We start from the raw sequence: 11549 nt of genomic DNA, 5'->3' as shown, positions 1-11549 counted from the left end.
ACTACAAGGAACCGTACGCCCGCTGGAACTGAGCGAGGGTGACCCGGGGAGGATGCCGCTCGACCTGTCGCATCCGCGCACGCTGCTCCCGCTCGCCTCTGCCTCCGCCTCGACCTCGGTCGGGACTGCTTCCGCAGGCAGCAAGGGCACAAAGGGGGTTGCGGGATTTGGATCGGATGGGAGTGGGACAACGAGGAAGGCAATCCACCTCAAGCTTACGGAGGAGGTCCTCGCCCAACTCGTCGAACTCGCCAGGAAGGCGGGATCGGATGCAGGTGGTGCTTCGGCGCTCAAAGGCGCTCTCAAGGTCGACTTGGGCAAGAATCCGGTGCGTTGTTGAGCTTCACCGTCTGCTGGCCACGCTGGAGCTGACCCGGGACTCCCCCGCAGTCGCTCGTCGTCGGAGGCGTCTCCCACGCGCTCAACTTGCACCCCGAAGCGCCCGACACCGAACTCGTCCGCCTCTCCACCGCCTCGAGACAGCTCGAACCTGTTGCGACCATTGCGCAAAAGGGCTCGGTGAAGCATGGACTCGCAGACTTGGAGAAGGCGGGTCAGAGGGCGCGTGAGAACCGCGAACAGGCGGAGAAGGAGAAGGAGGGCAGGCGGTGCGTTGACGTCTCTCTCGGGCGCTCTTCCACTCAGTGCTGACTATAATGCGCTACAGAGCCGTCCTCTTGGATGCGGTGCCATCGACCTCGAAGAACCGCTCCGCCTCGCACTCCCGCCTCCTTCATTCGACCTCGTCCCGCCCTCACACGCCCCTCCCTTCCTCTGCCCCCGCCTCTCGCACAGCTTCTCCCTCTTCGACCACCCGCCAACCCTCTCGCCTTACCGCTGTCCCTCCCAAACCTCCTCATCCGCCCGGTCCCGCTCCAAGCAGCACATTCCGTATCGGCAAGGGTACCGTACCCAGCAGCATCGCCGTCAGTCGAAGCAGTAGCTCTTCCTCCTCCGGCGTGTCCGTCAGCCTCGCTTCCATCGCCAATGGTACCGCACCTTCGCCTCCTCGACCCGCCGCTCCTTCCGCCTCGACAAGTCTTCCCCTTCCGCCATCGCCGCAGCGACAGACATCAACGTCTTCTACCGCATCGAGCTCGTCTAGCGAAGTCAGCTTGCTGCAAAAGACTATCGCGTCGGGCGCGAGCGCGACCAGTCCCGAGTCGCTACCTATCGCCGAAACTGCCGCGAAAGCGGACAAGGGCAAGGCAGTTGCGACGGACGAGCCGGAGACGAAGGTGGAGGAGAAGCCGGCTGCGCCGATACGAGCTGGAGGAGGCGGAGTCCTGAAGGGCAAGGAGTCGCTAAAGAAGGAGAAGCGACGAGAAGAGCGGGCGAAGGACCGCTCGTCCGCTGGCGCGGGCGAGTCTTCGGCCGCTCCAAGCAAGTCGGCGTCTGCGAAGCGCGCGTCGGGCGGTACGAAGATCGAGGCAGAGTCGGAGGAAGAGGTCGAGCGGCGGGACAAGAAGAAGCGGCGATTGCTTGACGACGACGACGTTGGGACGTCGAGCAGTCGCGCTTCGTCGGTCTCGCGGCCGGCCAAGGGGGCAAAGAATGGCCGCGAGAGGGAAGGGTCGGAGCGAGGGAGCGGCAGCGAGTCGGTCAAGGCGAAGAAGGTGGAGAAGGAGCGACGACGACAGCGGGACGAGTCATCGCCGCCTAGGGCGAGCAGCAGCAACGGGACGAAGAAGAAGAAGCGGCAAAAGGTCGTCACCGAGCGCTGGTACTCGTCCTCTTCGTCGGATGAAGAGTCGGCGAAACCGCTCGCGCGCAAGACCTCGCACGACGGTGTCAAGCCTCGCGCTTCGTCAACCTCTACACCGCTTGCCAACGCTTCTCCTTTGCGCCAAGTGACCACCCTCCCTGCGCAAGCTCGCAAACTCCCGCCTGTTCCGTCTCTCCCGCCAGTCTCGGTCACTTCGCCCTCCTCATTCGCCTCGTCTCGCCTCTCCTTCCTCGAAGCATACGCCGCATACGCCGTCCTCCATTCCAAGCTGCTCGACGAGCGGTGTCAACTCGAGCAAGGGGAGAAAGGCGCGCTGGGCGGGCCAGATCAGGTCCTCAAGCTTGTTGAGCAGGTTGGGCACAAGAAGGCAGAGCTGGAGGCGCTCAAAGAGGGGATGCGGTTATGGAGTGAGGAGCAGAAGAAGGCGGGTGCGGCGGCTCGAGCGGCGAGTTGACGACCGGGACTCGAGTTGACCTTTCCTCTGTCGCGCTGTACACTGTCGTTCACTTCCTTGTTGCTATTCTTCTTCTGCATTGACGTTCGTTCTACGGTGAATGTGCTCTCGTTCCGTGAGAGAACGGCGCCTCTCGGCGCTCGCTGGGCTTGCACGCGCAGCTCTCCCGTCCATCCGCTCTCGGAACGCAGACGATATGACGATGGCTGCAGTACGAAAGTCCCAGAAGAGAGCGGGGAGAAGACGAGCAGAACTCTAAGACTGCGCATTGACAGCTGGACGCGGCGGCGGGAGAAGAGGGAGAACGACAAGAGGTACGGCAGGGCGAGCGAGACGAGAGGGCGCAAGTAAAAGTCCCTTTTACGAGACTCTATGACGAAGAGAGGCGTCTAGGAGTCGACGGTGACGGACCATTCGGAGGGGATCTCGCCCGTTTGGCGGCCGACGATCTCGCGAAGCAAGACGCGGGCGATGTCGCCGACTGCAGGACGTCTTGTCAGTGTTCAAGCATCGTGAGACCGGAGGAAGGGGACGCACGGCCGTCCGAGCCGACGGGGACGTTGACGACGCGGTCTTCGTAGCCAATGCCGTCGATGGGCGAGACGATGGCGGCCTGCGATGCATAGCTGCGTCAGCTTGTCATCAACGTAGAGTAGAGCGAGGGAGACTGACCGTGCCGGAACCAAACATCTCGAGGAGCGTTCCCTCCTTCTCAGCCTTGACGATATCGCCCACTGTTTCCCAGCCGGGTCAGTTCCCGTTCCCTCGCTAGCAGAAGGATGGCGCGCACTGGTCATGTTGCGCTCCGAGACGGTGAGGTTCTCCGGCAATCCCTCGAGCTTCTTCTTGCCCGAGGCGTGGTCGCGAAGGAGAGAGAGGATCGAGTCGCGCGTGACGCCGGGGAGAATCATGTCCTCGAGAGGGGGTGTGACGATCTCAATGCCTACCCAGGGGTGCAAGAAGAGGTCAGAAACCGACGCGTACGCGAGTAGGTACCCGCGAAACTGCTCGAAACGCGCCGAAACGTACCGGAAGAGGAGGAAAAGGAGGCAAACAGATTCATGGTGCCGACTTCAGTCAGGCGGTGTTCGGGGCCAAACAGCCACAGGATCTGCTGATATCCCAACGCGGCAGCCTGTTGCTGCGGTACAACGCCGGCGGCATAGTTCGAACCGAGCTTGTAGCCTCCCGTTCCGCCTGGCCATGCGCGTACGTCCTTTGTCGTGGCGTAGAGCTTGACGGGCTTGAAGCCGGTCGAGTAGTAGGGGCCGACGGGGGAGCAGCTGTGAGGGAAGGGGGTGTCAGTCTTGTACGCTTCGGAACAGCCCCCACGCGGCCGAACGTGCGCAGGGCCTAGGAGCGGTCTCAACTAACATGACAAAGAGGAGAACGTCGGTAGAAGCGCCAACCCCAAGTCCCGCCTGAGTACCAATCATCGTCGGGCGGATGTCTGTCCTCGCCCAAGCCATCAGTACGCTCTTTTCTCACAACGAACGCGAATGGTGGACGCACAGAGCGACGTTCCAGGCTCGGTAGGGACCCAGTCGGCATCGATCTCGACAAGCTTCTTGATGAGCGTCGTGAGGTGTTCGCCGGTGAAAGTCTGCGCGGCGGGGCGATTAGCGCCTTTACTCCCTGGGAGGAGGGAGCGTACGTACGGGAAAAGCGAGACGCGCCGCAGAGCGGTTCATACGCTCCATGTTCTGCGCGCGCCCAATCTCACTCAGTTTTCCATCCTCTCGCAAGAGCATCTCGCGCACGCACCTTGTCCGGCCTAAACAACCTCGGCACGCCATCCTTCCCCTTGTACGCCTTGAGTCCCTCAAACAGCGTCGGGGCGTAATGCAAGACCGTCGACGACGGGTCGAGATTCAGAGGCCCGTAAGGCTGGATCTTGGGCTTTCCCCAGCCTTTTTGAGAGTTCCAGGGGATGCAGAGCACTGTGCGCCGCGATCAGTTTTAGTGAGTGCTTGTGGGGGGCTTTGGAAAGAGAAAGTGACGCGCTGTGGTCGGTGAAGGTACGGCCAAAGACGAGTTGCGAGGCCGGAGGAATCGTCTTGGGCGACTTGGTCTTCTCGATCACGAGCTGTGAGGGCTGCGAGCGCACGAATCCGAATTAGCCTGCGTCCTTAGGACTCGCTTCGCATCGGGTCCCATCCCATCCTCCCGCAGCTTAAACCCGTCGAAAGCCGTCTCCTCCTCCTCCTCCTCCTCCTCCATCCGCCAAAAAGCTCCTACTCCTCCCGAATCCCTCGCACGCTCTCTACCCTCGTCCTCCCTCTCCTCCCTGCGCACTCCCTGATCTCCCATAATCCCACCCTCCCCACTCCTCCAAACACAGACTCACATCGATATCCGCGCCCCTAACCACCTCTCCCGTGAACCCATCCACACTCCCAGGCGCAGCAGTGCCGACGGCGGGGGGTGCAGAAGCGGGCGCGGTGGATTGACGGAGGAGGAGACGGGGGGAGAGGTGGAGTGTTCGGTGGATGAGGGGGGTAGCGAGGGGTGCGCGGTGGAGGCGGAGGGTGGAGCGGAGAGGGGCGAGGAGGCGCGTCATCTCTGCGGAAGGTCTAGCGGGTGAGCACGATGAGGAGGAGGAGAGAGCGAGGACGAGGCAAGCCGGATCTCGCGGAGTTCGGCACGCACGCACACGATCGACACTCGCGTTGACTCTCTCTCCTACTCAAGGGGCTTGTTCTCTAGCCAGCTGCACTGGAGCTCGACTGCTACGCAAAGCAAGCGCGGAAAGCGACGCAACTCCCGCCGCGAACAAGCCGACCGCGCTCCTTGACTCGCCGCAGTCCGTCTCGAGCGAGAAGCGGACCAAAGATACTCTAGTCAAGACGCGACGTTTCAACGGGCTCAGGGACTGGATAGAAAAACGCAGAACCGGAAAAGAAAAACAGAGGAGACGAGGGAATGAGAGGAAGGGCGCTCGTTGCGCGAGGATGAAAGGTGAAAGGAGGGTAATTAGCCTGAGCCTACTTGAAACGTCGATCGAAGTGTTGTGCGTCCTGGTCGCAGTGGAAAGCGCGGGATGAAAGGAAGGCAGATGCGAGGGATGGCAAGGTTGAGGGCGAGCGGGGGATTGAGGGCATCCTCTCTCTCTGGATGCCGAGGAGAGAGGGGAGAGGGGAGAATATGTGCGGGCGGGCGGAAGCGGGAGATGGGGCAGTAAGGGAGTATGTCGGGGATCTTCTAGCGACTCGCTCAGAAGTGGACCTACGAGCGACGAAGAACAGAAACTCGTCAATCGCCTGCTCCCTCTCGAGACCAAACCACGACGGGGACAAGCTCGTCAAAACGCACCTCCTCTTCCTTCTTGGGCGGCGCCGCGGTCGCCTGTCCCGAGACGTAGTGGAACCCAGCCCAGAGCGCAGCAAACATGAGGAGGAACGTCGCTGTCCAGCCGACGCCGAGGTAGGCGCGGTAGAGCTGCGTGTGCTCCGGGTAGCCGTACTTGCGGGTGAGGCCGGTGATCCTGCGCGAGGGCGGGGAGGTGTTAGGTGAGGGAGGGAGAGGGAGGAAGGAGGGCAAGAGACGCACGATCCGAGACCGACGATAGCCTGGAGGAAGCCGACGAAGGTGATCAAGAACTGGCTCGCGGCGCCGAAGAAGATGGTGTGGCTGAGGACGAACGAGGCGGGAGCGAGGATGGCTGCAAGGGAGGGAGGGAGAGGGGTCAGTTTCAGACATTCCGGCGCGGTTTTCCTGCCTCGGTCTTCGTTCGAAGCCTCCTTCGCAACGCCCTTGGACCCCTAGATCCGCAGAAGAAGCCAGCGCGGCGACTCACTGAGGAAGAGACCCTGTTCGCGCGGACAACCTCGGGATCAGCTCATTCCTCACGTCCTGCGCAAACTCGACCGGGGACTCACGTTCCAAGCCCAAGCAAAGACGTTCTGGATGAGTACGCCGTGCCACTCGTGGCTGGGGTACGGGCCCGAGTGCTTCGAGAGGAGGGCGGCTGAGAGGCCGAGCGAGGCGACGCTGAGAGCCCAGACGAGCCAGAGGTATCCGCCGTACGGTGCAGACTGTCCACACGAGTACTCTGGTCAGTCACTCGTGGCACAAGGGAGTGTATTGGCTGGCGGAGGATCTCGATGACGCCGTTCGCTCGGGAAGGGAGGCAGAGGGCTCGGGCGAGATGCGCGAGCGAGGGAGGGAGAGAGGACGCACGACGCCGGCAGCCATTGTATTCGTGGCTGTAGTGAGTGTGAGTGAGTGTGTGAGTGAGCTCGAGCACGGAGAGAGAAGCGAGGCGGAGAGCAAAAGTTCGCCAGAGTCCAACTTGGCTTCGGCCTCCGCATCGCAACGCCAACTCCGCTTCTGGCGCACTCGAGCTGCCGAACACTCGGCGCACTTTCACAGAGCACAAACAACGCTCTCCCTCACTCCCTCACTCCGTCGCCGCTGCCGCTTTGTTCCCGTCGCACTCCGCTCGCTCGCACGCTCGACGTCGCCCTCGCCTCACTCCAGCTTCCTTCGACCTGCGAGGAACTCCTACTACAGATTCCAGTCATACTGGAGACGCTGCACCACTCAGAGCGAGAGCGGAAGCGAAGCGCGCGACGAGGGGACAAGTGGTTCGTCGTCCTCGGCATTTCGCGTTCGACGGACCTTGTCGTGCCGAAGCACGCTTACTGCTCGTCCGCTTCGCTCCTCCGCTGCTGCCCTGCGCTCTTTCTTGCTTGATTGAAGCTCTTTGACGGTCCAGCGACGAGCAAGAGGAAGGCGAGAAGCAAAGTCGACCTTCCCAACCTCCTCCCGCTCTTCTTCGCCTCTCACTCGCTCGAACGGAGAAGAGGGGGATCGTCAAAAAGCAAGAAACATGCAATGCAAAGATGTAAACACAACGAGGTTCTCAAGAAGAGGGTGGAGGAGGGGGGGAGGGAATGCGCGAGGGGGTCCTTCGTACGCCGCCGAGTCGAGTCGAGGGGAGGGCGAGCCGAGGACCTGCCTAGGCGTAGCGACGACCGAGACGACGACGATAGACGAGGGAGGATAGCGAAGGAAGAGAGAAAGGCGGGAATAGCACAGCTTGTTTCCCGCCCCTCCTTCCCTCCTCCGTCGCCTCCTGCGTCGAGTCGAAGGACATTCTTGCGCGTCAAGTCGTGTGGCGGAAACAAGAGACGAACGGGGGAGGGGAAATGCAAATATGAACGGGTGACCGGGCACTCCTTCATCGAACGGCGTCCGGCGTCATCGATTCGAGAGAGAGCGGGTGGGATGGTGAAATCGAATGAAGGGGGTATGGGAAAAGACATGGTTGCGAAGAGAAGGCGTAAAGAGGGGGTCGTGAAGCGGAAAGGCGGGCCGAGAGAAGGGTGAGTCCGGGATACAGGCAATGAGCGACGAGGGTTGGCTTTGAGGCGTGGGACCGGGGGACGGGGGGAGAGCTGTGCGTCTGGTTCTAGGCGAGGCGTGGTGAGACGAGAGGCGGAGGAGGTACTGCTGATGAACCCAAGAGAATGACCGAGAGGAACCGAGAGAGCCGAGCGAAGGGCGTGAAGGGCGAGACGGCGGATTAGGCGGCGAAGAAAGTCTTTGTGACCGAGTCGCCGTCGCATGCGGCGATACGGAAGTCGTAGCCCTTCATGTAGTTGAACCTGCGCAATCCCACCCCTCATCAGCCTCGTCTTCTCCGCAAGACGCGAAGGGAAGGCGAACGCACCACGACACGGCAATCATGTTGGGCATCTGCGACCCGCTCGCAAGGATGTTCTCGAGCCACGCGACGCGCGCAGCCATAGGCGCAGCCTGTCCGAGTCCGATCTCGCCAATCGCAAACTTGATCCCGTTCGACGAGGTGTACTTGTCATGGAAGGCCTTCATGCTCGCCGGGCCGGTGGCAAAGTCTGGTGCAGCGAGGCGCGCAAGTGAGTGAGGAACGCAGGGAAAGAGAGAGAGCGAGACGAACCAAAGTTGTCGGTCTGCTTGGGGTACCAGTCGACGCCGATCAAGTCGACAGTCGACGCGTCGTCGGGGAAGTACTGGTCGTACTGGTCGAGCGAAGCGACGTTGGGCGTGTACCACATTTTGACCTTGGGAGCGATCTGGCGACACGCCTTGGCGACGACGTCCCAGCCTTCCTTGAAGTCCGAGACGCCGCCTTGGTAGGTGCCGTCCTGTTGGTAGTAGCTGCGGGGTGGCAAGCGTCAGCGTCGTCGTCGAGGAGGAAGGGAGAGAGGGAGGGGAAGAGGGACGCACTTGACCTCGTGAGCGAAACGGAGCCAGACCTCGACGCCAGCGTCGGTGTACTCCTTCATGACGTTGCAGATCGCGACAGCTGTGTGCGGGTACGAACCTCGTCAGCAACGACGTCGGCGAGCGAAGGAGGAGGAACGCGAGCGGACCCTGCTGGTTGTCCTGGTACGTGAGACCCCACCATCCGCCAGTCGGCATGACCGCCGGCTGGAAGACGCCGCCAGACAAGATCTGATCCTTGCGCCACGAGAACTGGCTGCCGTCAAAGAGCGTGCCCGACTGAGCCTGGGCGTACCAGCCCTGCGCCGACGTCTTTTGCCCGACCGCAGCCTCGATCTGCTGGATCGTGTGCGCCGTGCCGCCGCCCGAACCTGGGTTGAATGAACAAGGGGAGAGAGGAGTCAGCGCTCAGGCCCTCGCCGACGTGCCGGGTAAGGAGGAGGGGAACTTACCGTCGTCCGGGAGCCATCCAAACGAGATGCCGTTCTTCTTCAAACCGTTCAGTCCCCATCCGATCGAGCCCGACGAAGAGGACGACGAGGTGGAAGAGGAGGTGGAAGCGGCGGCGGAAGACGAGGCAGTTGACGAAGCCTGCCAGGACGAACCCGACGCGGCCGAACCCTTTGCGACGTACTGGACAGCGACGGTCGCGTCCGCCTGGGACGCTGACGAGGCTGGAGAGGACGCCTGGAGGGAGGACGAGCCCGAGGCCGAGATGCTGGCGGCAATCTTTGCGTGATGGCGGCGGTGGCAGCCTGCGCTGACGGTTGACGCGCCGAAGGCGACGAGGGAGAGGGCGGTGAGGAAGTGCATCGTTTGTTCGTGTCGTTCGAAGAGAGCGTGAGGAAGTTTGTCGAGCGTGATGCGAGTGGCGGACTGAGCGCGCTGAGACGGGAGGAGGAGCGGGAGGAGGGTGGAGAGAGTGTGCGATCCGGCTAGCGGTATCGGCTTGTATGGAGAGAGAGAGAGCGTGAACCAGACGACAGACGGGAGGACAAGAACGGAGAAAGAGAGCGAGCGAGAGAGACGGGGAGCGAGCGAGGACAAGGACGCGACACCGGGACGAGGCGCGAGCGTGCCAACGGATTTCGGGCTGAATTCCTCTCGCCTCGCACAAGGCTACGCGTCTCGATCGCACATGCACAGGCTAATCTAACACCGCCAGCCATCACCACCGCGTCCAGCTCACTCCCTCGCCCGCCTCGTCAAGCTGCGCACCCATGTGCTGCGCGACTACGAACACCTCCCGCCACTCGCTGCCGGGATGGCTGAGCTCGTGCAGACTGCTGTGCGGATGTTACAGACTGCCCTTCACCATGCAGCTGCCCGTGCGATGCGAGTTCGAGGCCGCACATACGACCTCCTCCTCGTCGCGTCGCCTCGGCCGCGCCCAAGCTAAATTGTGCCCGGAGCCGTTGTCGGGTCGGGCCCCGGTTGCCTCTCTCTCTTGCTTGGCTGCTCACACAACCTTGGCTTGATCTGCGATCGTGCCGGAGAACAAACGCGAGCGAGGCGAGGCTTCCCCTTCACCCGGTCCGCGCGAGGCCTTGTCCGGCTCTGCTCGTCCTTGTACTTGGCATCACATTGACGCGCTCGTCCGCCCTCTCACCATTGAGCATCCCTTTCCCCCTGCAGGCGCATTCAGCTCGCATCTTCTCTCGCAAGTCCGCTCGTCCGCCTCGCTCAATGGCTCGAATACGACAATTGCACGCTCTTTGTACGGAAGTCCTGAAAGTCTGAAAGGAAGCTAGAAGGCGGGTGGTAGCGATGAGAAGACGGGGTGATGATGGCGGGAAGAAGGCGAGGCGGAGGAGGCGGGAGCGCAGTACAAGCTGCGCGCAATCTGACCGAGCGAGCGAGTCCTGCTTGCTCAAGCGAGGGTACCCATCGGGTCCTGTCACACACGATCACCATCAGCACACGAGCGGAGCGGCAGGGAAGGCGAGACGCGCCCAGGGAGGCAAGACGGTCGGCTCGCCCTTGTCGAACAAGTCGACCAGCTTCGAGTCGACGTACTTGCGGTCCGCGCAGACCTGGTAGACGTACTCTGAGAACCACTCGTCGTCCATGACGAAGTACCTATCCCCTCTCATCAGCCCACGCGGAAACCACGAGAAGAGGAAGTCGGAACGCACCCCTTCTCTCCCACATCCGGTCCCCAGCTATTCTCGATCCTCCACCGCGTAGGCTTGCCACTCTTCTCGTCGATGTGCACAGCGGTGATCAGCATCGAGTGCGTCATCGCTGAGTCGCCCGTCTCGAGCCGCTGGGCTTTGGACATCTTCAAAGAGGTGCCGAAGCCTTCGTCGAGCTGCGCGTGTGCAATGAGAGTGAGCAAGACTGCTGCTGAGCGAAGGGAGAAAGCCGAGAGACGCACATCCCAGAGCTTCGTGCTCATGATTCCGAGCGAGCTCGACGAGAACTTGCCGACGTCGCAGCCGAACTGCGTCGAAAGCGACGGAGGTGTTAGCACGAGTAGCAAAGCTGGTGTTCGCAGCAAGCGGGGACGCACCAAGACGCGTCGATGATCCGTCGCTTCTGTCCGAACTCGAAGTCCTACTCGAGTTCGTCGTGGAACTTGACTGGCGCTGTTCGTCATATGTAGTTGAGTTCGCCTTGCGGATCGCCCATCGAACATTTGGCGTCGCCGACCGTGTCGACGCGGGTGAAGCAGGATTCGCAGAGGAGGAAGACGGCGAAGCGGTAGATCGTGATGAGCCGACGGAGGAGTAAGAACAACCCAGTCCTGCTAGTCAAGCGAGAAGAGTTCGCCAGGCCCGCAAGAAAGAGAGCGGATCTGGCAGACTCATGCCGCGGACCCAGAGGATGAACGTGTGCAGCATCCACCGCCAAATTCGTCACTTGGAGTGCACCACGTAGATGGCTCAAGTCCAAGGCGGCAGGCGAATAGAGCGAGGGCTCAGGGCTGCGAGGCGCAGTTCGCGACAGGGCCAGCGTTGCTCGCGTCCGAGGGTGCGCTGCAGACGCACCGCTGTTCCGTAAACTGCTTCTTGCTCTTGTCCTTGGACTACTGCTTCTTGCTCCTCCTTCGCCGCCACGCTCGCAGTCCAGGATATCCCCCGTCGCCCCGTCCCGACGCTCTCATAACTTTGCCAACGGCGGCGATGTTTCCCCTCTGGTCAGGATCCACGCGCTCCACCG

At 62.0% G+C, this 11549-nt stretch overlaps 5 protein-coding genes across 5 annotated transcripts; 1 reads left to right on the top strand and 4 right to left on the bottom strand.

The window, feature by feature from the left end:
• Window positions 1–52: 52 nt before the first annotated feature.
• Window positions 53–2180, top strand: RHTO_08046 (uncharacterized protein; the record flags this gene model as incomplete). The annotated part of the gene is made up of 3 exons (XM_016421700.1): window positions 53–328; window positions 391–608; window positions 668–2180. 3 exons carry the CDS (start codon window positions 53–55, stop codon window positions 2178–2180), a joined length of 2007 nt encoding a protein of 668 aa, XP_016273812.1.
• A 389-nt stretch (window positions 2181–2569) lies between these two features.
• RHTO_08045 (branched-chain-amino-acid aminotransferase) lies at window positions 2570–4740 on the bottom strand (the record flags this gene model as incomplete). The annotated part of the gene is made up of 11 exons (XM_016421699.1): window positions 2570–2661; window positions 2718–2793; window positions 2853–2914; window positions 2971–3123; window positions 3210–3463; window positions 3555–3630; window positions 3693–3783; window positions 3839–3883; window positions 3945–4120; window positions 4185–4275; window positions 4528–4740. The coding sequence occupies 11 exons, from the start codon at window positions 4738–4740 to the stop codon at window positions 2570–2572; spliced, it is 1329 nt and encodes a 442-aa protein (XP_016273811.1).
• A 653-nt stretch (window positions 4741–5393) lies between these two features.
• RHTO_08044 (uncharacterized protein) lies at window positions 5394–6374 on the bottom strand (the record flags this gene model as incomplete). Its single annotated transcript, XM_016421698.1, has 6 exons — window positions 5394–5405; window positions 5493–5664; window positions 5730–5841; window positions 5977–5989; window positions 6059–6214; window positions 6360–6374. The coding sequence occupies 6 exons, from the start codon at window positions 6372–6374 to the stop codon at window positions 5394–5396; spliced, it is 480 nt and encodes a 159-aa protein (XP_016273810.1).
• A 1333-nt stretch (window positions 6375–7707) lies between these two features.
• On the bottom strand, window positions 7708–9200 carry RHTO_08043 (glycoside hydrolase family 26 protein; the record flags this gene model as incomplete). The annotated part of the gene is made up of 6 exons (XM_016421697.1): window positions 7708–7789; window positions 7855–8038; window positions 8101–8321; window positions 8391–8469; window positions 8537–8758; window positions 8840–9200. 6 exons carry the CDS (start codon window positions 9198–9200, stop codon window positions 7708–7710), a joined length of 1149 nt encoding a protein of 382 aa, XP_016273809.1.
• Window positions 9201–10257: 1057 nt separating this feature from the next.
• Window positions 10258–10986, bottom strand: RHTO_08042 (bleomycin hydrolase; the record flags this gene model as incomplete). The annotated part of the gene is made up of 5 exons (XM_016421696.1): window positions 10258–10281; window positions 10340–10466; window positions 10523–10698; window positions 10765–10830; window positions 10900–10986. The coding sequence occupies 5 exons, from the start codon at window positions 10984–10986 to the stop codon at window positions 10258–10260; spliced, it is 480 nt and encodes a 159-aa protein (XP_016273808.1).
• Window positions 10987–11549: the final 563 nt, after the last annotated feature.

This window comes from Rhodotorula toruloides (genome assembly GCF_000320785.1).
Source record: "Rhodotorula toruloides NP11 unplaced genomic scaffold Scaffold9, whole genome shotgun sequence".
In the NCBI taxonomy this organism is placed as follows: domain Eukaryota; kingdom Fungi; phylum Basidiomycota; class Microbotryomycetes; order Sporidiobolales; family Sporidiobolaceae; genus Rhodotorula; species Rhodotorula toruloides.
This window is presented reverse-complemented; position numbering and strand designations above follow the sequence as displayed.